The sequence below is a fragment of the Callospermophilus lateralis genome, chromosome 12 (assembly GCF_048772815.1).
Source record: "Callospermophilus lateralis isolate mCalLat2 chromosome 12, mCalLat2.hap1, whole genome shotgun sequence".
In the NCBI taxonomy this organism is placed as follows: Eukaryota; Metazoa; Chordata; class Mammalia; order Rodentia; family Sciuridae; genus Callospermophilus; species Callospermophilus lateralis.
Genome location: NC_135316.1, coordinates 88,083,947 through 88,111,364, shown reverse-complemented (window position 1 = coordinate 88,111,364; position 27,418 = coordinate 88,083,947). Strand labels below are relative to the sequence as shown.

Genomic DNA, 27,418 nt, shown 5'->3' with positions numbered 1-27,418 from the left:
CTAAAGAAGTTCAGGAGCTTGTAGATCTTTGTAGTAATTTTTAAGTTATAACATTTTGTTTTCTAAGTAATAGAAGAAAGATCCCAAATGAAAGTATTAATTTTACAAAAAGTGATTTGAACTTAAAATGCCTTAGGAAAAGATCTGCTCAGAACATAGCATAAGATGAAATTTGGGGAGACTGATGATTTCATAACATACTTATTTCCAATTTCATTGAGTTATATATTAAATGTATACATTTTATGTGTCAATTATACCTCAATAAAGTGGTTTTAAAAATTCAGGAAGACTAGATTTTTAAGGCAAAACAGATTTCATGGGGACAGGTATAATCATATTAATACCTCATGTACCTGGTATTTTCCATTTTGAGACATGGATGAGAACAAGAAAGTAACTAGACAATACTTTAAGCAGCTAGACTTGATAGATTAAAATTTGTGGGTTTAATTGTATAAATTTTTTTCCTTTTTTTTCTTGTAGTAGATGCAGATTGATAGCATGCCTTTAGTTTGTTTATTTTTATGTGGTCCTGAGGATTAAAACCGGTGCCTCACATGTGCTCTGCCACTGAGCTACAACTCCAGCCCAATACTATAGATTTCTTAGAAGGTCTCATCAAGAACAAATTTAGTCTTGTTTTACATGGCTTTTCTCATAAGTTGAAAATGTTTAGTTTCTAAATATTCTATATGTTAGAAGTGAAAGAGTAGGATACAAGCACATCTATTGCCAATAGTGAGAGGAGAGTAGACAAAACCTGTCATTATGGAAGTAAACAATAAAATGCTCTAAGCAGATACAGCCTGAAATCAAGTTATCTGGAGCTCTTTGGGGGAAAATAGAAAAACCCTTAATTTGTTTTAGAGTTCCCCCAGTGGCTTTTTTTTTTTTCATTTGAAAAATAATAATTAACTGTATAAGTGGTATTTCTAACACATGAGCAGAAAGTAAAATTAGAATGGAAAATGACAAAAGTATTCCTAATATGAGAGGTTGGCTGAATATATTTTAAAGTTGAAATATATGACTTAGAGCTGCTGACATTTATTTTTGAAAAAGTAGTGAAAATCATTAGAGATTAGAAAAAGGAAGATTCATTGCCTATTTTAAAAATTTACTTTAAATTAATAAAGGAAATGTTACTATAAATGTGTTTTCCTGTTTGGAAAGAAATTAACATATATCTTAATGGAATTAGGCTAATATAGGAAGTGAGCACCTGCTGTGATTTTTGAGGTCCTGACTAGCTGTAATCTTGAGCTAACTTTCAAGGCTGTAATCTTGTTTACCTATGAGATGACAAACATGTCCTAAATAGTTTTGGTGTTTTTCATTTTTAACATACAGTGATTGTATAAATTTAAAACATTCATGTGTCAGTCTTTACCTAGAAATTCGTAGCTCTTGATATTTTCTTTTAAAATAGTGTTCAGACTAGGGACATGGTGAGTTTTTCCAATAGTGGACCATATTATGTGGTATCTGTGGGTAAATGTTGCTTGTGTTTTTAATTTGTTAATGGTTAAGAAGGTATAAAATCTCCCGGTGTTAGAAATATTCTTGGTGATAAGAACATTGCATGTTATATACATTTTGAATTGCAGTCATATGGAGACTACCTGTTTGTCTTTTGTTGTAGTAATACACAAAGCTTGTTTAATGATGCAGTATCAGAGTTCGTAAATAAAAGTTTATATAAATTTTAATTATAATTTTAGGTTTATCTAAACAGACTCATGAATACTCAGTGATATTTTGTAATGCTGTCAGGGAACAGGTAGTTAGCTAATACTTAGCACCTTTTCTTACATTGTCAGGTAAATTAGTTTCTAAAATCCCAGTTAGCTAATTCCCGTGCTCACTATTATGTTTATTTTGCCTATATGGTGTGTGACATATTGGGATCAAATCAATCAAGTATCTTTACTGTAGGCAGTTTTACTTTATGATATATGAAAAATTTAAAAGACAGGACTGATATTTTTCCTGGTTCCCTCAAATCTAATTGCAGAGGTACTACATGCACCTACTAGAAAATAATACACAGCAGCATATTACTTAGTGCCAATTTAAATATCTTGTGACTGCAGAGTAGCAGAGAATTTTCCAGATCCATAAGAAATTATTGAGAAAAGTTGTTTTGACTTGGGTTTTTTGAGTGTTGCGGAATATGGAGAAGCTAAGCTACCTAGGTAGAAGCTGTGCTTCATTACAAGTAATAGTGGTAAGAGCTTTAGGAAAAAACTTTATTCTTTTCTGAGTGTTATAAATAAGTAAGTAAATGTGGCTGAGGGCTTTAGTATCTTTAGGACCTTGTTGAAGGAAAATATAGGATGTGAAAAACAGTACAAACATGTTTATAGCCATTCATCTGGGTTGTCTTGTTAATAATAGGTTTGTGAAAAACTTTCTGAAGGGTAATGTATAGAGAACACATGTCTTAGGGCACTCATACTTGTAGTATTCAAGAGCCATCGCTACTCTCAATCCATGATTTGTTATCTTGTCTATAAGGAGGAAATAAATATTTAGAAACTTTTATAATAATACTTTGACATCCTAATATGATCATTTTTCTAGCAATTAATTTTTACAAATTATAGAACCATGATATAGAGGAAACTTTTTTTAAAGTAATCTTTTATATCAAAGTTTGAGAAGCATTGATTTTTTTCCTTTTATTTCCCATATTAGCATAATTTTACAGATAAAATCCATAATTTTAAAAAAATGTGTATAATTATTCTTGGCCAAGAATGATCGTGGAAGAATTTGAATTGTAGCTTTATATTCTGTGGGAGAGGTAAGCCTTCTGAAACACTAGAGATGACTGAGTTTCATTTAAAATGAGAGTTAATACACTAGAGATGAATACATGAGGAAACTTTAGTACATGATAAAAATTAAAGCAGACCACTGGTATGAGAAGACTTGTATAAAAAGAAAGACTTGAGGGCCTCTATGAATCAGAAATGTCATCTATACAAGCAGTAAAAATATGAGTAAGAAATCTCTTTGGAACCAAATGTCTTTGTTTAAAAAAGTTGGGTGTTGAAATACAGATATTCATAAATGAAGTGGTTCAGGGCCACCACATATTGATGTAATTCCTAGGCAGATGAGAAGTCTTCACAGTTTTTGTCTAACAGTCTTACTTTCTCCTTTAATATTTTTCTGGTCTAGTGATCTTATTCATCTTTTTTTATTCACCTAGTCATTTTCCTGTTCAGTCTTCCTTCCACCCGCTGGCCCACAAAAGTTCAGGTGCTTATTATTTACATTTCTTTGGTTGGCTTACATTATATGCAACCTATAATGTGCATGTGCAACATGTTTTTAATAGTTGGCTAACAGATTTTCATTCTCATCGGGTTTTTTTAGGCTTTAATAACAAGTTAAATTCTTTGAGCTTAGGAGGCATAGATTTCTGAAGTATGTTCATTTCTTCCGTTCTTGATTTTAAACTCTTTTAGGATGAGAAAAGTGGAACCAAAGGGGATTGGTTCATCTGCTGTGACTTACGTATGAGGTGATGTGAATGTTGGAGGTCCAGTTCTGGGTTATCTGCTTGAGAGAAAAATTTACTAGCAGTACTTACTCTGCTTTCTTCCTGTTTAAACCCAGTTTGGGTCCCCCTTTATATTGTTCTCTATTTTAAGAACATCCATTCCTCCTTTCTACCATCTCTATAAACTTACCAAGGAAAAATATTCTGATTAATTTGACATTTTGTTCTAAAAAGTACCCCCCCACCCCTGTTGGTACCAGGAATTAAACTCGGGGTACTCAGTCCCTTGGTTTTGTATTTTGTTTTAGAGACAGGGTCTCACTGAGTTGCTCAGTGCCTTGCTTTTGCTGAGATTGTCTTTGAACTCCTGCCTCAGCCTCCTGAGCCACTGTGCCTGGCCCTAAAGTCTCTGAAAGATAACTTTTTATATTAGCCAAACTCAAGGCAACAAGATGGAATAATAATGAACCTGTAAAGTATTTACTAGAGGTTTTTTTTTTTTGTGAAGAAATATAAATTTGGAGAAATTAATAGAATTATAGTATTGACAATTCGGAATGTAAATCCTTTCTTAGCCCTGCTGATTATTTGGTCTTTTAGCACATCAAACCAATTACTGATCTCAATAAGAATAAAAAAGGGAGAAAGTGAAAAAAAATTGAAAAATAACTGAAACTTTAAAGGAAATTCCAATCTAAAGCTTCATTTGTAAAACAATTATTTTATGTTCTTTATGCCTCATAAAGAATGAATATTTTACTTGCTATTTAGGCTTCCAGTCAGCTGCATCATTTTATTATGTCACTTAATCTTTTACCCATGAATATTGTATAGGAATGTTTTTGTAGAAAATCTTGTTTGACATTCTAAGTTAACATATTCAGAGCTACTCTTTTTATTTGTGTGTGTGTGTGTGTGTGTGTGTGTGTTAGTTGTTGATAGACCGTTATTTTATTCATTTATTTATACATGGTGCTGAGGATCAAACCCAGGTGCCTCACATGTCAGCGAAGCGCTCTACCACTGAGCTACAATCCCAGTCCTCAGAGCTACTCTTTACTGAAGTCACTAAACTTTCATTGACTTCCATTTGCCATGCTGTGGAAATGTGTAGTGTCCCAGCTTGAGCCAGATGGAGGCAGAGTATTAGAAATGTACATATGGGTTCTGTATTAAAAGTGGTAGAGTTCTGGGAGTCCAGCTTCCCAGGCAGGAATCACACAATGGGTGCTCTTCTATCTGTAGCTTGTTCAGAGCCTCATCTTTCATCAAAGAGTAAATATTAGGAATAGTACTCAACCAGTAGATAATGAATAATGGCTGAGGTTTTTGAGTTTGGGGTCTGATGCGAGGCAGTTGGAATTTTAAATCCCTACTTTTTCCACAGATTATCTTTATGTCTTTAATTTGGCAACCTTTTGTTTCTTCATTTGCAAAGTGAGAATAGTACCTATGATGTAGATTGACTAAATGTTGCCGGGCATAGAAGTGCCCAATAAATGGTAGCTTTCATTGATAGTTAAGTAATACGTGGTGTTCCTGAATCTTTCAAGCCTTGCTTTGAAATTAAAGACATCTCTTGCTACTCAATCTGGATCAGTGTACATTAAAATTGCCCAGTGGGATTTACATAAATGCTCTGGTTCTGTAGTTGCTCTGGGAATATTTACCTTGAGGTGTTCAAGCGTCTTCTCTCCTAATATTAATTTTTTGCTTTCCTCAGAAGCTTCTTGTTGGCTTTTCAAATGGGGTAAAAAATCCTTTGGGGGTTTTATTGTTATGTAATGGCATGTAGATAGAAACTTGATTTTATTTATATTGATGATGGTTTTTTGAATCTGTTCCAGGTAATATGGTAAACTTAATTATTTCTTTCATAAAACAAATCTTTTTATTATGTCATCTAATCTCCTTTGTGAGAGTTTGTTTTCTCATTTTGGGAAATGAAATATTTGAGAAATCAAGTAATGTACCTAAATTTTGTTTCTGGTCTTGAGTTTCACAAGTAATTGACATTTGCCCTCAGTTTTGAAATTTCATGTTAAATCACATTATTTTGTATTAGATATGTATAAAAAACAAAATAGTATGCTCATTTTCATTAAAATAATCAATAAATTTAAAATAATTCCCAATCTGATAAGTTAGTAATTTTAAATAGAAAGAGCTGTCATTGTTTTTATGTAATTAATTTAAATTCACTGTTGTATTTATTGCTAAGGATCTATGTTAATAAATTCCCCTTAACAAATGGCTGTATTCTGTCTATACTTTTTAATAGATTTAAATGTTGTTCTTGTTTATTTCTACTCTGGATCTGTTTTTTTCTCATTGGTTGGAACTTGTTTACCAATGTGATATTTCCTATAGAAGAGGACTGAAGTTTGGAAGAGTTGTTTCTTTTTCTGTTTGGTAAGGGGGTCCACAGATTGACTTGCCAGGATTGTGCTGAAATAAAGATGTGCCTTGGAAAGAATAAATTTGTTTAATGAAAGAGGGTGTAACCATGTACTTTCTGTACTTTAATTGGTACTTTGTATTCAATGACCATTTGTTTTGTTGAATTAAGATTCCTTCAAATTCATGACAGAATTTGAAGGATTCAATCAACAGAATCTTGTTTTATTGGTTGCTTGATTACAAAAGCACTAGTGAGATAAATTTGTTTTAGAAAATAATTTTAAGAGATGCATCTGGCAGTATTGTGGCTGACATGTTACCATATTTAAACATTGTGAAATGTAATTTGCATGCCTTTTATACATAATATATAATACTGTTAGCTGTAGTCATCATCTAGTTTTATAGCTTTGGAGAATTTGAGTTAGTTTTTTTTTACATAATAATAGAAGTTTGGAAAACCACGTCCATTTACCACTTGAACAGAGGAACTAATAGTTTATTCTGAGACTAGCTAGTTGGCTTCTTTATACTTCACTCTGGTCATTGCATTTATAAAGTGTAATAGTTGGTATTAAAAGTTTGGACTTATTGGTGGTTCATCCTTATTTTCCTAGGAAAGAGGTGTGGGGAATGAATTAGTAAAGATAAGTTTAGTATTCTCTTCCAGAAACATGCTCAAATTTGAAGTAGACTTAGCCAGTTCTGTTTTATTTCCCAAATTTGTTCTTGCATTTCAAAAATGGGGAGGGAAAACCTTTTAATTTTATTTCTTTGAATGAAATCTCTAGCTGATATTTCTCTTGAATCTGTCCATTCAGTTAGATTCAAGGACATTGATTCAGGTATAGTTAGGATAATATTGAGAGTGTAATGTATTGAGGAATACTGAATGTGCAATAGATTTCTTTGAATCGGAAACAGGATGCCACAGTTAAGAGTAAAGCTTTGGGCTGGGTATGATGGTTCAAGCCTGGAATCCCAGCTGCTCAGGAGGCTAAGGCAGGAGGATTGCAAGTTCAAAGATAGCCTCAGCAATTCAGCGAGACCCTAAGCAACTCAGTGAGACCTTTTCTCAAAATAAAATATAAAAAGGTTTAGGATGTGGCTCAGTGGTTAAGCTCCCCTGGGTTCAATCCTGGTACAAAAAAAGAAAAAGAATAGAAGCTTTGGAACCTTTTATAGGTGTATAGGCAAATTATTTTAACCTCTACCAAGATTTACTCTTCCTGTCAGTGAAGTTGATAATAATGATAGGCACTGTCTCACAGGGTTATGCACATTAAATACATTAAGGGATGTAAAGTGCTTGGTATAGTGCCATGTGCTTATCAAATAGTCGGCATTACATCTTCTATTGCTTATAATTCTGCAATTTAAAAACCATGTTTATCTGTTTCTGAATGTATACAAGATTACTTTTCATTAACTGCCATCTTAATTTAAATAAACTATAATAAAGAACATTTTTTGAAAATATTCTGCTTCATTTCAAGATTGAACCTAAGCATACATGAATTAAATCAAAGGAGAAAGCTTTTTTAAATAAACCAGTAGGTATATTAGAATGATTGTTTTTGGTAAAGAACTGAAATAAAAAACATCAAGCATTGTTAAAGGTGATAGTTTATTGTAAAAGTAACTTTTATGACTTAAAAAAAGAAACAACAAATTTTCACTCTGTTTTAGTAAGTTTAGCATAGTATTGTATTTTGTCCTCTCATATTCTGGTTTCACTCAAAGGCAAAAGGGAAGTTGCAGTTTGATTAAAAATTTATTTTGGCCTTGCTTAGAAAGAATATTTCACCTTTATTTTTTGGCAGCATAAAAATCCTTTTTAGCATTATGGTTTTAAGAACAGAAATCATGACTGTTTCATAGGTCCTTAAATCTACATAGATTATATTAAATCTTCCCTAATTCTGACTCAACAGTTAAAAAAATGTAAATGTGTTTATGCAGGTAAATAATGTTCTACTATATTTGATATAATTTAGATGAATATTTACTTAGCAGTTCCCCTGATTTTTGTATGATTTGTGTAGTGGTTCACAACTTTAAAGATCTTTTAATTTACATTTATTTAACAATGACAGTCTATTTTTCTATAACCTACTTTCTTTTTTACTTTTTCTTTTTTTAGTGCTGGGAATTGAACCCAGGAGTGCTTTACTATTTTTATTTTATTCTTAAATTTTGAGAAAAGGTCTTAGTAAGTTGTGTAGGGCCTTGCTGAGTTACTCAGGATGACACTGAATTTGTAATCTTCCTCAGCCTCCTGAATTGCTGGGATAACAGGCATGCACCACTATATCCGGCTTCTGTGACCTACTTTCTGTAGACCTACTTGCTCATCTTACTATTGTTTTTATTTAAACAAGGAAAACATAAAGAATTGAATATATTTTCATGAAAAGACCACAGTTAATGAATGGAGGGACAAAATACAGCATATCCTTTAAGCTGACTTGTTTATTTTTAAAAATTTTATCTCTTTATTTTTGTGGTACTAGGGATTTAAATATCAGGGGTGCTTGACTAATGAACTACATTCCTAACCCTTTTTAATTTTTGATTTTTTAGATAGGGTCTCACTAAGTTGCCCATGTTGGCCTCAAACTTGGGTTCTTCATGCCTCAGCCTCCCAAGTAGCTTTAATTATAAATATGTGCCACTGGGTCTGTCCTGTTTTTAATTTTTAAAAAAATTTAAGCCTTCGAGTCATGAGAAAATTCACTAGATTTTTAGGTTTGGATTTATTTTTCTAAATTAAGTGTAGGAAGCTTTAAAATTCATGTTTTGTGAATAATTTAGGTATAGATAGAACCCTGTGTTAATGATTATGGAAATTATTTAATTAAAAAATTCAAATGTTTTAGATCAGTTTGGGATCTATTTTTCCCCTGGTGAGTTTAGACTAGCTACTTACCATTAATTGAATTGTAATCTTATGTTGAAATCTCATAATTATAAAGATGCTAAAATATCAGGACATTAATTAACTAAGGGAAGACTATTTGGAATTAGAAGACATTGTGAAATAAATGCAGGCTTACTTGGGAATTAAACATATATTAAATCCTATGCAAAAGGTTTCTAATGAGAGGACTTCATAGGAGTAACTGGAGGTAGGTGGTTGTTGTTTCTACAGAAGATACTGAGTTTTTATTTTTTGGGAGGGAGTAAGAATGAATTTGTATATTTATTATGTGTTGTCTGAAGAAAGACATTTTATATGCATTATTTTTCATTTTTGTGAAGATAGTTCAAAATTTTTTATATTTTATTAATCAAATATCATTAAATCATTCATTGTTTCAGAATATAAAATAGTGAAGGAGTTCTGATTTTGATGTTTAGAATGGATTTTTACAATTCAGGAGATTGGAAACTTATTGTCCTGTTCTTATAATTTTGCTTAATTTATTAATGATTGAATTATTATGTGTAATGATGTGATTGAAAATGTGAGGCATTTTGGAGATGTGCTATTTTGCAGTTTTCAAGAGTTTTGCTTTGAAAATTGGTTTGTTACTTGACAGTTTTAACTTCATTTTCTATGTAAGCATGAGGGGCTTTTATAGATTGTTCTTTAGCTAGACTTTGAACTTTTTTGGGAAAAGAATAGATCTTACTGATTATTTGTATTTCTAAGAAGAACAGAGCTTGTACTGATTTAAGTGAATAAAAAAAATATGTGTGGGCATTTAGGCCTCAGAACTAAAATAGTCCTAAAATTAGCTTTTACTGTTCTTTTCCATGATATAGTGAATGTAAAGACTTACCTTGCTTTTTAGGAATGAGAATAGAGCTCTTAGTCCTGACCATTAGAATTGTCTTATGAGAATTGAGAAAATGTCTTTGAAAAGCCAGGACTTTGGGTGCTATGAAGGATCTTAGTGTTTAGGTCAAGCTGCAAAGGAGCAAGGAGTGGGGTGTTGAACTTTTAAACACTATCCCTTTAAATTTTTGAGGGTTCACCCAATTTCCATTTGTATCACTAGTTACTTATCCAGGTCTCCCTCTCTCCCCCCACCCCACTTAGATTCTTGAGAACTTTATACCTCAAAGTGTGGTCAGTAGGTAGTTCTTGCAATGTGGGGAGCTTTTGAAATGCAGAGTCTTAGGTCTACTGAGTCAGAATCTTTGATGGTGATGGTGGTGGTGGTGATGCAATGTTGAGGATGGAACCCAGGGCCTAGTTCTACTACTGAACTATACATCCCAGGCCCAGAATCTTTATTTTAACAAGATCCCCATACGATTCATATGTTCATTGTAATTTGAGAGGTGCTACTCTAGAATACTTTGTTCAACTTTTTCTTATTCTTTAAAACTTTTGTTCAAGATTGAAGGCATTTTTAAAAAATAAATTCCCAATTAAAATGATTGAAACTATATTCATCTGCTCTATTACTGGTTCATTTAGATTTTTGTAAAGAAAGATGCAAACTATTTTGTAGTTAATCTTGAGACTTTAAACATATATGTAGAGAGGAAGAAGAAGGAAAAAAGTTATAGGCTACATATGGATACTTTAGCATAGGAAAAGAGGATTGATTGACTTAGTAGGAGGTGGATCAGAAAAGCTGGTTATCAATGGAACATGACATTTTAAAATCCTTCCACTTCATTATAATTAGCAAGTTGGGACTGGCCAGGCTAGATCAACAAGGAAATCGATCCCCTTCTTGTTTTTGATCATTGCATTCTCAATGTTGGTCTAAGTAAGGATTTTGGAAGTTAACTGAAATAAAAGAGGGGTTGTTGCTTTGATCTTCTTTGCAGGAAAACTTAGAAAACTTTAGTAAATAACTGTTGTATAAAAAATTGTCTGCCCTTTTATTTCCTCATCTTCCATTTGATTTTCCTGTTTCCTTTAGCCCCTACTTTCAGTTAATCACCATTAGTTTTCTTTTTAACCTACCAAATCTTTCCACAATCATACCTTAGCTCTCCATTTCCTTTGTAATTGCCTGGAATTGACATCCTTCTCCCAAACCAGTGATTCTGAGGGGCATTTGTGGTTCTCTACCAGCAAAGGACATTTAGCAGTATGTTGAGACATTTTTGGTTATAACAACTGGTTCCATGGTACTACTGGTGTCTAGTGGGGAGGACAGGGACAGCCTCCTACAACAAAGAATTATCTAAAGCCTATAGGATTGAGGTTGATAAACTCTAACCAAACTATTATCAAAGTCCACAATTTGTCTGCCTGTTCCTGTTTTACTAACACCAGTTTCTCTTCCAAACTGCCACACAGAATTCCTTTCTAAAACACATACAATTTTGTTAATTTTTATTTATAAGCTTTCTTGAGTTTCCCTTTACCTGTGAAGGATGTGAAAACTCCTTGGCACAAGATGGAAAACAGTAAATGTTTGACTACTGTTTTCAAGCCTCATATTTGGCTCCCAAGCTTGACCCTCTTTTGGTGGTCTGAATATTATAGTGCCTTTATGCTTCTCATCATACATTTTCCCCAGTCCACAGTACAAATTTCTCTTTGGATTTTCTTTTCTCCTGTCTACGCGTATTTATTTTTTCTTTAAAAAAAAAAAAAATATCTGCTCAGGCATTCTTCTTTCTTGTGAACAGTCTTTTGCCTGTGCTCTGGTACCTTGATTGTCCATTATTTTATCATGCGAGTTGTACTTTGTTTGCATGTCTGTGTTACTGTCTAGATTCTATCCTCTCTTTGAGGAAAAGGCGTGTGTGTGTGTGTGTGTGTGTGTGTGTGTGAGTGAGAGAGAGATTAGATTCCAACTAATTAATAGTTCTTAGTTGTTTAATTGAAAAATACATTTTGTCTTCAAAAGATAAACAAGTGCTTGGATGATTTGGAGATTAGCACACAGATAAGTATTACTATGACTTGTGTGTATACTTTTCTTTTTGTATGTAATCCTTTTGCCTCACCATCAATGCTGTTATTGTTGCCATCTTTTTTAAATGTCATTTTGTATTGTTTATTATAATGGTATTTAAATGATATGACTATCTTAGATCTTTTCATTTAGTATTTAGTTAATCTCTGGTCACTTATTGAAAAAACTTATCGTTTATAATGGTACATGTTTGAAGATCTCTTCTTTTTAAGTGGAAAGGCCTTAGGATAGTTATAGGTTTGGGCAAGTGATGGAGGGAGAATAGTAATGAATTCTTCTTTGGAAAAATAAGAAATATAATTATATAATGAGAACTGTTGGGGATAGGATGATACATTTCACGTATTTAAAACCTATGTGTGACTTCAGTGCACTACTATATAGAAAATAAATTACATTGACGGTAAAAACTGAGTCAAAAAGTGAGTCTGAATTTATGAAGAATCAGAATTAGAGTGGGCTGTTTAAAAGCTGTAATTTTCTTGCATTCAGATATATGATTGGAATTTAGGTACTCCCTGTATAAGTCCTGTTTGGCAGGTTGTGATTTTTCTGTAATGCGGCATGGTAGAGGAATTTCTAAAATATAATTTTTACATAGTAGATGCTTAATTGTTTTTCTTATTGTATATCAAAGTTTTATAATTATTTATTTGAACACAGAAACATTTACTTTAATCTTATACTCTTTGCAGTGATTTATGCTACTAGAAATAACTTGCTTTTAAAGTGTTTCACTTAAAATATGGTTCTGTAGCATGAACCACAAAGGATACATATTTATTTTCACCCACAGTTCTTTCTAGACAGAGAGTTGAATGGACTGGTCCAAGGCTGCATAAATGTAAAACTAGTTTAGTCTCAGAAAACTCTATCCCCCATTGTAATTATTGAGTAGGTAGGTAATCTAATTGCTTTCTTAATATACTTAATTATTTTTATCCTTAAAGTCAAAGACAATTTAGTTGAGGCTCACGCATGAAGAAGAGAATTAATTTTCATAGAATAATTTTCATAGACATTATTTGCAAGGCTTTTAAAATTTAGAAATCAAATAATCAGATATTTTCTTCAAATTGGTTTTCTTTATAACTAATTGTTTTTTAAAATTTTGTCTGGCTGTGGCATCTTATTTTGAAAACTTTGTTTAAGCAGTCTTATTTTACCTTATGGTAGAAAGATAAGTAAACATTAATTCTCTTATGTTTTAAAATAGATGCCTTCTCTAGCATGTACTAATGTGTTCCCTGAAGAGTGGAGATATCTCTATTTATATCTGTGAATACCTTTTAAGATACAGTTTAATGCAGATTTTCTATGAAAAGTTGAAGATGGTAGAAATTATTATTATTTTTTTTTTAAAAATATTTTTTTAGTTGTTGATGGACTTTATTATCTTTATTTTTATGTGGTGCTGAGGATTGAACCCAGTGCCTCACGCATGCTAATTGAGCATGCTACCACTGAGCCACAAGCCCAGCCCAGAAATTATTATCTCATAATTTTCAGGTGTAAAACCCCTGATAAACACTACTAAGATAGTTCAATAACTTTATTGTGTTCATTATTTATGATTCTTCTTGGGCAGATAATTTATTTTAGTAAGTTTGTTTGAATTACTGAAATTTAAAAGAGCAATGAAATTTGTGTTATTGTTTATTGGGCTTTTTTTGGTTTGAAATTTTTTCTTTTCTTTGAGTACCTTAGGTTGAATGCTCACTGAAGACAGTGACTGTCCTTGTACTCTGGCTTTTTATACATAGAATTAAAATAATTCTTAAAAAGCCATTCCTTAGGAATCAGGTGTTTCCTTTAACTGGGTAGTTCAGTTTTCAGTAGAAAATAAGATAGCAGGATGAGTTTCTGAAAAAGATGTAGTTCTGAGAATTTTTTTAATCTATATTTCATGCCCTTGAAGCTATTTCTTCATATTACAATGAGAATAGGTAAGTTCCAGTGGAAAAAAAAATTCGCAAAGCATTTACTTTGCGGATAACTTAAATTCTACTAGTTAAATAGTCTTATAAAATCAGATTATATTTCTCCAAAAATCTGTTGTTTTAAATAATATTGTTCAAGCTCTTAGTATTGAGAGTTATTGTAGAGGTATGGGGTGGGAGTGTGGGATGGTGGGTGGTGATAAGGACTTTGGGAGGGAATATTTTAGGAATTTTACATGTTTCCTATCCCACCATTCCTGTGTGTTAGTCATATTAGTTTAGATTAGTGTGGGGATGTTAGGAGTGGCCTGGTTTCTTTCCTTCTTTTTCCTAGCCAAGAAAGTATCGCCTGGGGATGCTGGAGGAGAGGCTAGTACCGATGGGATCAAAGGCACGAAAAGCAAAGAACCCTATTGGCTGCCTTGCTGACAGGTGTAAATCAGGAGTACCCATCAATATGGTTTGGTGGAACAGAGTCACAGAAAACAATTTACAGGTAAAAATAATTTTTATTAGATGTTTTTTGAAATTGAATATTTTGGCTGCTTTCTGTGGGGGGGGTGGTGGGTATGAAAGGATTGGATGGCTTAGCTGGTATGCTCTGTTAATTTTTAAAAATTTTTAGCAAGGTTAAAAAAGCAAGGTTAGTGGCCCATAATGATTTTTGTCTAGTTTTTTGAACTTGCTCTGCTTATAGTATATCTTCCTATTCTTTTATTGAATTTATTTTTGCCCTTTTTGGTTTTGTTAACATCTGAGTTCAAATGTTTCTCCCTGTGGTTCTGGGGATCAAACACTTGTGTTCTACCATCGAGCTATGCCTCTAGCATAAGTTCAATTATTTTTTATTATACAGAGTTTCATTTGTTTGGAATCTAAACAGTAGGAAACTCCATATATTGCCTTTTTGTACATTTTTAGTAGGAAATAAAAATGGTATGTAAACAGATTTGTCAACCAACTTAAGTAGTATATTGTCATAGGGTTATTACAGATACATTTCAGTATCGACTCTATCTTTACTTATATATTGAAAATTAAAGCAAAGTTTTATAACTCAAGGACTAAGCTTCTATGTGAGATTTTGAATTACGTACAGAATGATTTTATATTCCATTTTAACTTGAGTTTTATTTATTATATTTCATTTTAAAAAAATGTTAATTGTATACTGTGGCTAGTACTCTTAATCAGAATTTCAGCTTAGCTAAAGGTAACATATTTATCCTCCCATACTTTGAGTGAATTTCTATCTCCTGCATGTATGCATCATACACAAAAAGATATAACAAAGTTAACTTGTTTTATTTCTGTCACCAAATTCATATTAAAAAAAGTTCAACAATATTTTGTTTTAGTTTAGTATTAACATAGTAGCAATATCTGTATTGCTTTGGAACAGGAATAAAGAAATTATTCCAGAAATATTACAAAATGTATTTTTTCTCCCCACTGAAATTTTGGAAGTATTTTTCTAAAAAAATAATGTGGAGAAAGCCCAGGGAATTCCACATTATTTTATTTCTACTTAAAATTTCATTAGAGTTTTGGCTCGTAATTATTTTTAGTAACATAGTTTTAAATGAATTTTTCTTATCTTTGAGATCACTAGGTCAAAGATTCAATATGAATTATTATAATTATTTTTCAGTTTTAGAAAGGAAGTCTGAAAAGAAATTGGGCCCCAACTACCTAAGAGCCAATATAGGTTCAACTGGAACAGCTTGTAGGTTGTGGTGGTGGAACACTGAGCAATACAAAGATGTTGCCACTCAACTTTCTACAATTTCTCCCATCCCAGTGGAGGTTTAGAGGTTTAGTATAGTTTGAAAAGCCATTAGTTTGGTTTAAGAATATACACTTAAGTTATGTTTTATGTTTAATTAAAACAGCTGCTAAAAGATTTACATTAATGTATGTGAAAGATTGAATTGGGGTCATTCGAATCTAGTATGTATTTCAAATACTACAGTTACATTTTTGCTCCAAATGGTTCTTTTGCTTTAAAGTAAGAAGTGGGCTAGGAATGTGACTCAGTGTAGAGTACTTACCTATTGAACATGGGACCCTGGGATTGGGTTCAATCCCCAGCTGCAGGGGTTGAGTATGGGGCATAAGGAATGTTATGTTATGCCTCAAGTTTAAAGCTTTGTAAGCTCTAAAATGCCTGACATTATGAGCCACATGTTGAAGTATTCAAAACTACCCAGCTAGTCTCCATTACTGTCTTTGAGAATTCTTAAAATGGGGACCTGGAATAGTTCAGTGAGAAATTTATGGAGCACAAAGAGTATGTCAGTGTGCTATGTGTGTGCACGTCTATTTATCTAGACATTGGAGTTCCTATCTGTTTGTTGTAGAACAAAAATAATTTATATAAGTTGAATTCCATACCTTGTTTTTGGCTTTGTTTATGTTGTAATTGTTTTATATTTTTGACACATAAAGTTTAAAGGATTGTACAGCCAGATGTATTAGTCTTTTCCGTTTTATTTGTTTTCTTTCTTTTAAAACTTAGGGCCTCTCAATTGTGAAGGCAGAGGAATGTTTATATTTTATTTTAGTAATTATAAGTGTTTCTTAACGGGTTTAGCCGAGCACTGTGCTAATCTCTTTGTGTATATTTTCTTGGTCTTTCTTATAGCCTGTGGCATAAATATTATTAAATGAAAAAATGTCTTCAGAGAAGCTAAGTAATATTAAGTTTAAACAGTCAGTAGAAGAGCAGAAATTTGAACCAAAGTTTTTCAGGTTCAAAAATCTCTTTATTTCTACATGATGAAACTTTAGTTGTGCTAGGACATACTTGGTTCATCTGACTGGGTAATTGAGCTTTTGTTTAACAATTTATTTTGAGAATAAGAATGCCTACATAGTTTCCTAGACATGAGTTGTAATTTAGGCATTCCTTTGCAGGGCTTGAACAGCTAGTTCTTTTTCTTTATGATTCATCTTTTTTTCAGTGACCTTTGCCCTTTTTTTAAATCTTTAAATGTTATTTATATTGATTTCTTAATCTTGATCTAATACATTGGCCTTTTTCCACTTCTGAAAATCAACCAACCAATAAAAAAATTAATAATGAAATCTCTGAGTTTGAGCCCAGTGATTCACAGTCATTCATATTGCATTTATTCTCTTCATTTCTGGAATTCTTTAAAGAGGCCCATGATTCCCAACTTTTATTATTCAATAACTATCTTTTTAGCCAAGAATCTGCCAACATGACATTTATAATATAGTGGTTTTTGTTTTCGTTTTCAAATATATATGTTCAGAATTGCTAATTAGAGAATCAAAGAACCGTTTTCTTTAGTCTTTTGTAGGTGTGCAGAAGGTAAATTTATTTTCATATGGCTGTCTGAAATACTAATAAAACTATCTAGTCTCTATTCCTAGGTATATGAAGTCCCCAAGTGGGGACTCATGAAGTGGCTTCTGTTGTTTTCTCTCATTTCTTTAGTACCCATGTATTCTTTAAATGTTTTCAGTTTGATGTCAGTTATGCTAAGTGAAGTAAGTCGATCCCCAGAAAGAACAAATGTTTTCTCTGATATATGGATGCTGATCCACAATGGGGATGGCGGGGAGGCTGGGAGAAATTGAGGAACTTTAGATAGGGCAAAGTGGAGGGAGGCATGGGGGTATGAAAGATCGTGGAATGAGAGGGACGTCATTACCTTAAGTACATGTATGAAGACAAAATGATGTGACTTTAATTTGTATATAACCAGAAACATGAAAAATTGTGCTCTATATGTGTAGAATGAATGAATAAATAAATAAATAAATAGAAAAATAGATAAAAAGTTTGCTGGAGGTCTTAGTTGTCAAATGTAGCAGTTTTATCTGGTACTGATGGCTGTCTTTGTATTTTTTTTTAAACTCTTTTCTCTTTGTACTCTTAACTTTGTTTCATTTCTGGCTCTTTCTGCACTCCTTTTCTTGGTTCACTTTTTCTTTCTGTGTTGTTGATCCCTAAAATTTTTTTGGTTAAGAATTGTCTTCTGAGATTGAAATCCAGATTTTTCATGCCTTCTGATATCTCTGCAGGTAGATCTATATCCCATTATCACAGCAGATCTGAGATGTCTAAAACTCAGTTTATTTTTCTGTTCTCCAAATCCACTGATTTTTAAAAATTTTTTTTCCTATATCCCTGCTTCCGTTAATAGCATTGTCATCTTCCTTGTCACTGAAGCTAAATATCTGGGCTTCTTCCTTGATACCTCCTACATTTTACCACTTCTTATGAGAGGGAAACTATTTCGTTTTACCTATTCGTTAATAAAGACAATTAGACAATATACACATGTATCATATTAAGTTTTTACAACAATAATGGCATATTATTTTCATTGGACATATATGGAAATTGTGTTTAGAAAGGCCTGTTGCCAAGATCTATTTAATTCTAAATCCTGAGATTTTTCTACCAAATTTTTATCAAATCTTTTTGGGAACTGTCCTATCCTACCTTTCTGGGGCTGTCTCTCCCTGTGTGTGAACATACTCATTTTAATCATTTGGGGGTCTTTCATATTACATAAGATAAATATACTGTCAGTTGCTACTTTGCTAGGTTTGCATCATTGTTAACAGAGACTGAAAAAATATTCCCTTCTTTTTCCTCCAGGGGATGGGTAAAATGCTACCTTTCCTGTGAATACTTATTCAAACATCTGGGAGGAAACACACACACACTTGTACATACATACACATGTGTGTATATAATTTGTTCTGTAGTGTATCTTACATATTGTACATTATGTATTTTATAGTACTGTTTCCAGGGTACTTGATGTTTAACAGTTATTGTTTTGTGTTAATTTGTTTACCTGGTTTTCTTTTTTTACTGGGTTGTAAATATTTGAGAATAAATTTGTGTTTGTTATTCCTGTATTTTGTTTATTTCCTTTTTTAAAAAATATTTTTTTAGTAGTACATGGTCATAGTATCTTTTATTTATTTATTTTTATGTGGTTCTGAGGATAGAACCCAGCACCTCACATCTGAGAGGCAAGTGCTCTACCACTGAGCCACAACCCCAGCCCTGTTTTGTTTATTTCTAAATGCCACTTTAATTTTATTGAATGATGTGTAATTTTAAAGTAATTTATTTCTAAGATTTTTAATAAAAATTTTTAAAAAATGAATCATAGGTTTTATGGGGTTTATAGCCACCATGTTACCACTGCTTATTAGTTTTAGTATCACATAAAACACAAGATGGTGATTTCTTTTGAAAGATAGAGATCTTCACACTTTTTTAAAATTTAAACTTTAGCATTAGTTTAAGTATTCTTGATATTTGTTAATCTTCTGAACCTGGTAGTATTCTTAATTAGTTTTCAACGCTATTGTTTAGTGATAGACCTCCTGTTTTGTGTTTTTCTTCTGATCTCAGGCCAGAAACCAAACTGAAGATCACCTGAGATTCACATTAGCAACACTATTTCACCTTGGGGCAAATTCATTTTGAATTTTCCTTTTCTACTTAGCATGATTACATGTTACTTTGCCTGACTAATCTGTATGTGAATTCAAGTTCTTTCATTTGTTCTTTGATCGCACAGTTCAAAAATGTCATTGCTTAGGGCTGAAACATTTTATCACCTAAGCTAGAATTTTGAGAATCTGCATTTCCTACCATGTAATAGATACTAAACAAATGTTTGTTCTCCCAGTTTCACCTTATTTTATCACTAGCTCTTAAAATTGGTCTTCATTATATTATTTATTTAGAGTGCAGTCTGTAGTTATATTCACATGTGTATGGTATGGTATGTTTAAAATGAGTTAGTGACATTTGTTCCTACATTTTAGTACTAACTCATATGTTTTAAAAAATTAGTGTTAAAGTTCCTTATTATGTTTTTATTTATTTTTAGTTGTAGATGGGTATAATACCCTTATTTATTTTTGTGTGGTGCTGAGGATCAAATCCAGTACCTCACTTGCTAGGCAAACACTATACTATTGAGCTACAACTTCAGCTCATTATTATTATTTTGAAGGGATAACAATGTGTTTCTTCATTTAAGAATGAGGTACCAACATGTATGAAAGGATTGAAGAAGTGTATGATTTTGCAAGTTTGTCATGCTGATTAAGATTTGCTGAAAAATAGTGATATGTTAAATAAAATTATGTTCATTTCAGACTTTTTAAAATAGTGGATTTGTGAATCACAAGTATTACTGTTGTTTTAGCTTACACAGCAAAATGATATAAGTGAACGAGAACTGTTGGACTGTGAGATGTTATCTATCTGACATCATCATCTACTTGTCAGTATCTCTTTTGATGTTATTTTTATCCTCCTTGTAGTCTAATTAAATGACATTTCTTAGGAGAAGTGTTTAGGACAAAAGCTCACATTAAAAATCTCTTGGCCTACAAAATCTCTTGAGAATTCTAGTTGCTTCTGACTGATGGTTTAACGATCTCAGGAAGGTTTTATAAACTCACTGGATAAATAAACTTTACTCTTTCATTACTGCTATTTCAGGTGGTTTTTAGTTTTTTGGTCTTTGGGAAAATTTAGGCTGTCATAAACGTGAACCTTTGAGTTCTTTGAGATTTTGAAAGAATATAGAACTACAGAGGTAGCTGTAATAGCCTTACTATAAATCTACGACTGTCTGCCCCTTACCCCACCTTAGACCCCTTCTCTTCTCTCTAGCTGCTATTCTAAACCTTTCACATTCTTCTCAAATCTATTCAACTCTCTTTTCACTTTTGAGTAAAGACTTTGTGTTCTTCAGAGTGGATAAAAGGGACTATTGAGAATGAATTGGCTCATGTATCATTTGTAATGTTTTCTGTAATGTTTTCATTCTTATCCTTTCTTACTGTTTTTTTTCCTGTCTCCTTTACTACCCGTCTTTATTGCTCCTGGCAATTCATTCTTCCACTTAACTCTTCAATTTTTTAGATAGTCCCTCCCTCTATATTGATTTTCCTTGTTCTGGCTTATAAACATGCTACAAGTTTCTCCTGTTATTTAGTAAACCCTGGAACAAAGAATGCCACATGATCAGTAGGACACGTAAGTGACAGTGCAATATAATTTGGGGCATGATTCCTACTTTTTGTGGCTACCTTTTTATCTTTTCTTCACTTCTTAGTTTCCATTATTTTTCCATCTTGAGTATTCTGTTGAAACTATTTTTGATAAGATGGCCTAACTGATAAAATTAATGGCATTCTTTTTTGCCCTTTCTCTCCTGCAGTTGACAATGTGGACTATTACTCTTCTTGAAACTTCTGTTCTCTTAGATTGTTCTTTTATTAGTTCCCCTTCCTCCCACCCCCACCCCAACCCTGCCCTCAGCCCCTTCTGGTCCTCAACTATCCCAGGTTCTGTCATTGTCTCTCTTTTCTGCTCCTCAGAATACCCTTTGGTCATCTCCCACCTCTCCATTACTTCAGCTATTTCCTATTCATATTTGACTCCTAGATATTTTTTTTTGCCTTCCAGCCCTTTGCATTGACTCTTAAGTATTATGTTTCTAGCTTATTTTGAATATCTTTATCTGTATGGCATAGGTCTTGAAATTTAACGTGTCAAAAATTAAAAACTGTACATTTGTTTTCACATCTGTCTTTTATTCACATACACCTGTACATACATACTCACTTATTTAGAACTGCGTGTCCACTATTTAGTTTGGTTATTGGTATCACTCAATGTCCAGTCTGTGCTTTCTTTCTGACATTCTTTATCCTCTAAGAATTATTGCTTGTGCTACTTAGAAATTATCTTCATTCTTTTTTTTTTTTAAATTACAGAAAGAATGCTGTTTTATTTGAGGTCCTATTATTTATTTTTATCTTAACTTAATCTTCAATTAATGTGATATGCAACTCAAAATGTTTCAGTCATTTCTCTGAGTTCCCCTTTTTTAATATATATTTTTTATTGGTTGCTCAAAACATTACAATGATCTTGACATATCATATTTCATACATTTGATTCAAGTGGGTTATGAATTCTTATTTTTACCACGTGTACAGATTGCTGGATCATATTGGTTATACATCCACGTTTATACATACTGCCATACTAGTGTCTTGTATTCTGCTGCCTTTCCTATCCCCTTCCTCCCCTCCCATCTTCTCTCTCTGCCCCATCTGCTGTAATTCATTTCTTTCTCTTTTTTTTCCCCTTTCCCCTTACATCCTCTTATATGTAATTGTGTATAACAATGAGGGTCTCCTTCCATTTCCATGTAATTTCCCTTCTCTTTCACTTTCCCTCCCACCTCTTGTCCCTGCTTAATGGTACTCTTCTTCTCATGCTCTTCCTCTCTTCTCTGTTTTGAGTCACCCTTCTTATATCAAAGAAGACATTTGGCATTTGTTTTTTAGGGATTGGCTAACTTCACTTAGCATAATCTGCTCTAATGCCATCCATTTCCCTGCAAATGCCATGATTTTGTTATTTTTTAGTGCTGAGTATCTTCATTCTTAATAAGTTATAATTTATCTATCCCCCATCCCTTTTCTTCTTATGTGTATTGTTACTATTATTATTTCTTGTCTGGATTCCTGCTTCTGGTCTTAATTCTCAAAATGGTGCCTTATTTTCTAATCTTGCTTTTTATCTTTGTCATTTTTTTTATTATTGGAAAAGATTATATATATATTTTTAAATCTTATGTGATTTATTTTATAATAATATTGGTAAAATATACTCAGGTGAAAATAAACATTTAAATAATGATAAATGTACATGTCCATTTTTATTAAGGAATAGTGAAATACATCTATTTTTGTAATATACTTTTGTTCATGAAAGCATCATAAATATTATTATCAAGTATTATTGTAGCTGCACAAAAATTAAAAATCCAGATTGTACATAACTCAGTAAATAAATGGCTTTTAGTGACTGAAATTTCTGAGTCTGTTATTGTGAAACACAAATACTCAGTAAAATATGCTCTGAAGAAAACCTCAATTTGAAAATGTAAAAACATAGAAAGGAGTATTTAGAGTTGTTTTACCATGAGATTAGATTAAAATACTCTTTCATATGTATTTCTAAAGGTTAAAAACTTCAGAGTATTTGTTCTGGTATCAAAAGATTATATTTTTTAAGAAAGCATTCAAGATGCTCCTGAATTTGCTCTTGCTTACTGCTGCAGACTTACTGAACTACTTGTAGCACCTCCCAAGTTCCAGGAGAAGTACCATGTTCTTCTTCATGCTTCTGCCTTTGAACATTCTTTTCCAACATTTGTTTTGCTTGATGTACCCTTTTCTCTGTCTTGATTTATCAAACAAAATTTTAGGATTCAATTCAAGCATATGGTCTTAGTATACAAATTTGACTGACAGCATTAAGCATTTGCTCCCTTTTTCCTCCCACTTACCTTATTGTTCTAATTAATTATTTATATATCTCACCATGAAGGCCAACATTATGTAGCACAATGTGGACTTTTTTCCTTTTTTTTTTTTTTTTGATACATGGATGTTCTGTGGGAGTGTGCGGTTGAGTTCAGAATACATTTGTATGTGTGAAATGCTAGCCTGTGAAATTGTGTAACATAGTACTGGTTTGATAGGTCTTTCTCGTAGTATCTAGCACAGTGAATTTTAGGTATTATTAAAATAATAGGATGAGTGAACCTTAATTAGTGTTTATTATCTAGTGAGTATTTGGCCTAATGTTAGTCCTGATGTGTAAATTGTTTACATGTTTTCTTAAAGTTTCCTTGGTAGTTTTATGACATATTATTGTGGAAAAAAGTTTGAAATTCTTAATGTATGTTAAGTTTTCTGATTAAATATGGCAGGATTCTTGGGTAGGTAAAATGCTTCTAAGTAATTTCTTTTTACTGTAGAATGTAAAAGATGGGTTTTACCATTTTGTAGCTGTGGATAAGAGATATGCATGGAGATAGGACGTAGTTAATTGGAGCTATGTGACGCCTCTCTGGAATGCTGTGATAGTGTGACTTTCCTGGACTACTCATTAACCTAAATTGATATTTTTGCTACTTTTAGTGACTAGATGGTATGCTCCATGACCATTAATGACATGTAATAACTCAGATAAAAGTAGCAGTTGAGTAAGCAGCTCATCTGGTTTTGTTTTTAAATATCTTCTATACTTTAAAGTTGAATTTACTGGTCTAAAAAGTTGCATATTATATATGAATTCTTATAATATCACCTCATTCTGTAGTGACATGCAAATGAAAGGAATGGTGTAAGTGGTTTTATAATTTACAAATGTTGAACTTTCTTTTAAAACATTTTTCTAAAATTATGTATACTTCAAGATAAATTTCAGCCACTCCAGAAAAGTACAAAGAAGAAAGCAAAAAATATCATTTGCCACCTCTCTATCCAGAGATAATATTTTTCTTAACATTTTAGTTTCTTTTTACACACATCCTGTACACATGGTTCCCCCTCCTGCCACTTAGGCATTAGTAAAACGTTTTACATAAACAGTTGTCGTTGCTGTTCTGTATAGTTTAATTTTTATTTTATTTAACTCAACAGTGATATGGTTTGGTTTCCATCTTAAAAGTATATCATTCCATATAATTTTCAGTATCTATACACTGTTATATATACTATATATAATCCACATAACCAGAAGCCTGCCAATAGATATTTTGCTTATTTTCTTTATTAAAAGTAAATAAAAAATGCTGTGCTAAACTTAATCTTTTCTGGTTGTGTCATTTTTCTCCTTAGCATTCCTAGATGTGGGCTTGGTAGATCAAAGGGGATGCTTATTTCTTATTTAGATACGTATTATCTTATTATTCTCAAGAAGGGTGTATCAGGAGGGATGGAGTTGTATCTTAGTGGTAGAGCGCTTGCTTAGCATGTGTGGGTTCAATTGTCAGTACCACATACACATAAATAAAATAAAGGTTCATCAACAACTAAAAAATAAATAAATAAATAAAATTTTTAAAAAGGGTATACTAGGAAAGGGTTTTATAACTAGAAGTGTTTGTACTAGTAATCAGCTTCTTACAGTTTTCTGTAAAGGAGAAACTGACAGATATTTTGCAAATTTAGGCGCTTATAGCTTTAAGCTATTATGTACAGAGAATTACTTTATGTTGAGCTAATGATGATTTTTTTCTATCATAAATATAAAGCTTGCTATATTAATTGATTTTCATTTTATGGGTTCTGTTATACATGTGTGTTCTTTGCCCTTACGATTATGTAAAAGAACACTGATGTGAAATAATTAGTGATAAACTTTCTTCTGCTCTCTCAGCCACTTTAAACTAATTTAGAAAATCCTAACTTCTCTATTGAGGCCCTCAAATCAGAGGGCCAAACTTCATTTGCTTCAGAAAATTCATAAACTGTATTTACTGGACTATTTTTAAAATAGTAATAGTTTTTATATGATTTCTTTTAACTTAGAAGATGGCACTTGTGTTATATAGGTCAGTTTCTGATTAACCCAGAAATTTAAGTATATTTTGATAGTCTTTTTAAAAAATATTCTTTAGTTGTCAGTGGATCTTATTTATTTATTTATATGTGGTACTAAGAATTGAACCCAGTGCCTCACACATGCTGGGCAAGCACTCTACCTCTGAGCTACAACCCCAGCCAATGATAATAAATCTTTAACTGACCATATTTGGATATGCTTAAAATAAGAGGAAATAAAACCTACTTAAAACAAACAACACTCCCCCCCAAAAAAATCAAACTTGTGGAAATGTGAACTCAGAGGTTCTAGTTAGCCATTTGACTTTTCTTTCTCATTCTGTACCTCTTCATTCTCTGTTATATATGAACACTGAAACTAGAAAAAATAGCTTTAATAATACTGCTCTTATGTCTGTGGGTTTCATCTTTTTATGACTTAAGATCATTTTAGCAAGACAAATAAATTTCCTTCTCTGTGCCTTTCTCCATTATTATTAGTACCCCATCTTCTGCCTTTCCCAAAAATTCACTGCTTTTTGCTTTTTCGTTTCTTTTCTCTCTCTCTCTCTCTCTCTCCTTGTTTATTATTTTTATTTCTGGATTCTTTTAAACCATTTTTTTTTTAAAAACTGACTCAGTTCGGCCAAGAACTAGAATATAGTAGATTTAAAAAATAAAGTCATCAAACAAAACTTTTGTTCCCTCTGTCCCTTCTTTCTTACCATTTTCCTCCTCTTTGTGTTTTCTCTTGTTCTCTCTTTTCCTGGCTGGAATGTAGATGATGAACTGAGGGGAAAAAATCTTGGAGTTTTTCAGTCATTTGGGACAGTGTGGCAGTAAGCCTGGGCATAGGTGATATTGGTGTAAACTGTGACACTGACAGTCACGTGGGTAGAAGTTGAATTTAAGAAATATGTAGCATGTAGAATAAACTCAGTAGCTTGGTACTTCAGAGATATCAAAGGATTATTGAACTGTGACATAATTTATTTGTTTAGAAAAAACATCATATAGAAAGCACAATAAAACTTGAAAACGAAATCAGCTTTGGGAAAGTAGGTTGATTTGCTCATAAGTTGTTTGAAATGATAGTTGCAAAGCACCTCTCTCCTAGTGGTTGTCTAATCTAACAATAAAAAAGAGTTGACTGAAATTTATATGTTGATTAATTAAGATCGAATAAGGAATTCCTGTTTCTTTTGAAAAACATTATGAAGAGATTCATCTTCTGGCCAAGATGGAAGAACAGGGATTGAACTTTTCTGTAGAAACAGCTAAAAAACTAAAAAAAAGTATGAAAAAACAGTTTTTAAGGCATTAGATATTGAACAGTGAAGGGCAATGATCACTGAGAAATGGGAAACAAATGAGGTGAGCCCAGTGATGACCCCCAGTTTACTGCTTTGGGAGAATTTCTAAGCCTGCATTCTCCTGAATTCAGAAGAACAAACTGGAAATCTGCAGTAGCCAAGATGGCTGTAGTTCACAATAAAAAGTAGTAAGAACAGAGAGTCCACACACAGAAAGAACTGTGAAGATTTGCTAAACACCCTTTGAGTCTTTAGCTGAGAACTAATCAGAGAATGTGAATGATTGAGGTGGATACTTAAACTGGAAAAAGAAAATTCCTGAAAAGATCACAGGAAACAATTCTCAGAGGTCACATAAGACATAGACTAATTCCTGTTCTAACCAGCTAATATGCAAAACTTCATAACTGATAAAGTATGAAGTAGGGTAATGGGAAGACATTTGCCTTAGTGGGGCCAAATAAGCCTTATAATATGTGCTCTGCTTGATCAACAAATTTTTAAACAAGTTTATGATGGAAAACAAAGGTCAAGAATATTTAAAAGAACATAGAACCACCTAGGAGTGGTGATGCATCCTGTAATCCCAGTGGCTCTGGAGGCTGAATCAGGTGGATTGCAAATTCAAAGCCAGTCTCAGTAGCAGCCAGGTGCTAAGCAACTCAGTGAGACCCTGTCTCTAAATAAAATACAACATAGGGTTGGGGAGAGGCTCAGTGGTTGACTGCCCCCCGAGTTCAATTCCCGGTAATTCTCCCCACCCCAAAAGGAATACAGCACCAAACAAGACAAAAGTCACAGTATTTGTCCTCCTGTGAAAAGTTAACAGTAGAAAGGTAAGACCATACAAAGAAGAAGATGGAATCAATCAAAATGGAACCAAAAGTGATGCAGAAATAGTATAAAAGAATACCAAAACAGTTAAATGTAACTCTG

The 27,418-nt window shown here is 32.5% G+C and overlaps 1 protein-coding gene across 10 annotated transcripts in view; it reads left to right on the top strand.

Annotated features, from left to right (window-relative positions):
* Pan3 (poly(A) specific ribonuclease subunit PAN3) overlaps positions 1–27,418 on the top strand; it is a 134,385-nt gene that overhangs the window by 27,136 nt on the left and 79,831 nt on the right. For 7 of the 10 annotated variants that reach the window (XM_076872574.1, XM_076872573.1, XM_076872575.1 and 4 more), the window contains one exon: positions 14,080–14,241. The exons of the other annotated variants lie outside the window; for them this stretch is intronic. In XM_076872574.1, the coding sequence (XP_076728689.1) occupies positions 14,080–14,241 (162 nt within the window). The remainder of the gene's footprint in view (positions 1–14,079; positions 14,242–27,418) is intronic. 10 annotated transcript variants of the gene reach the window in all.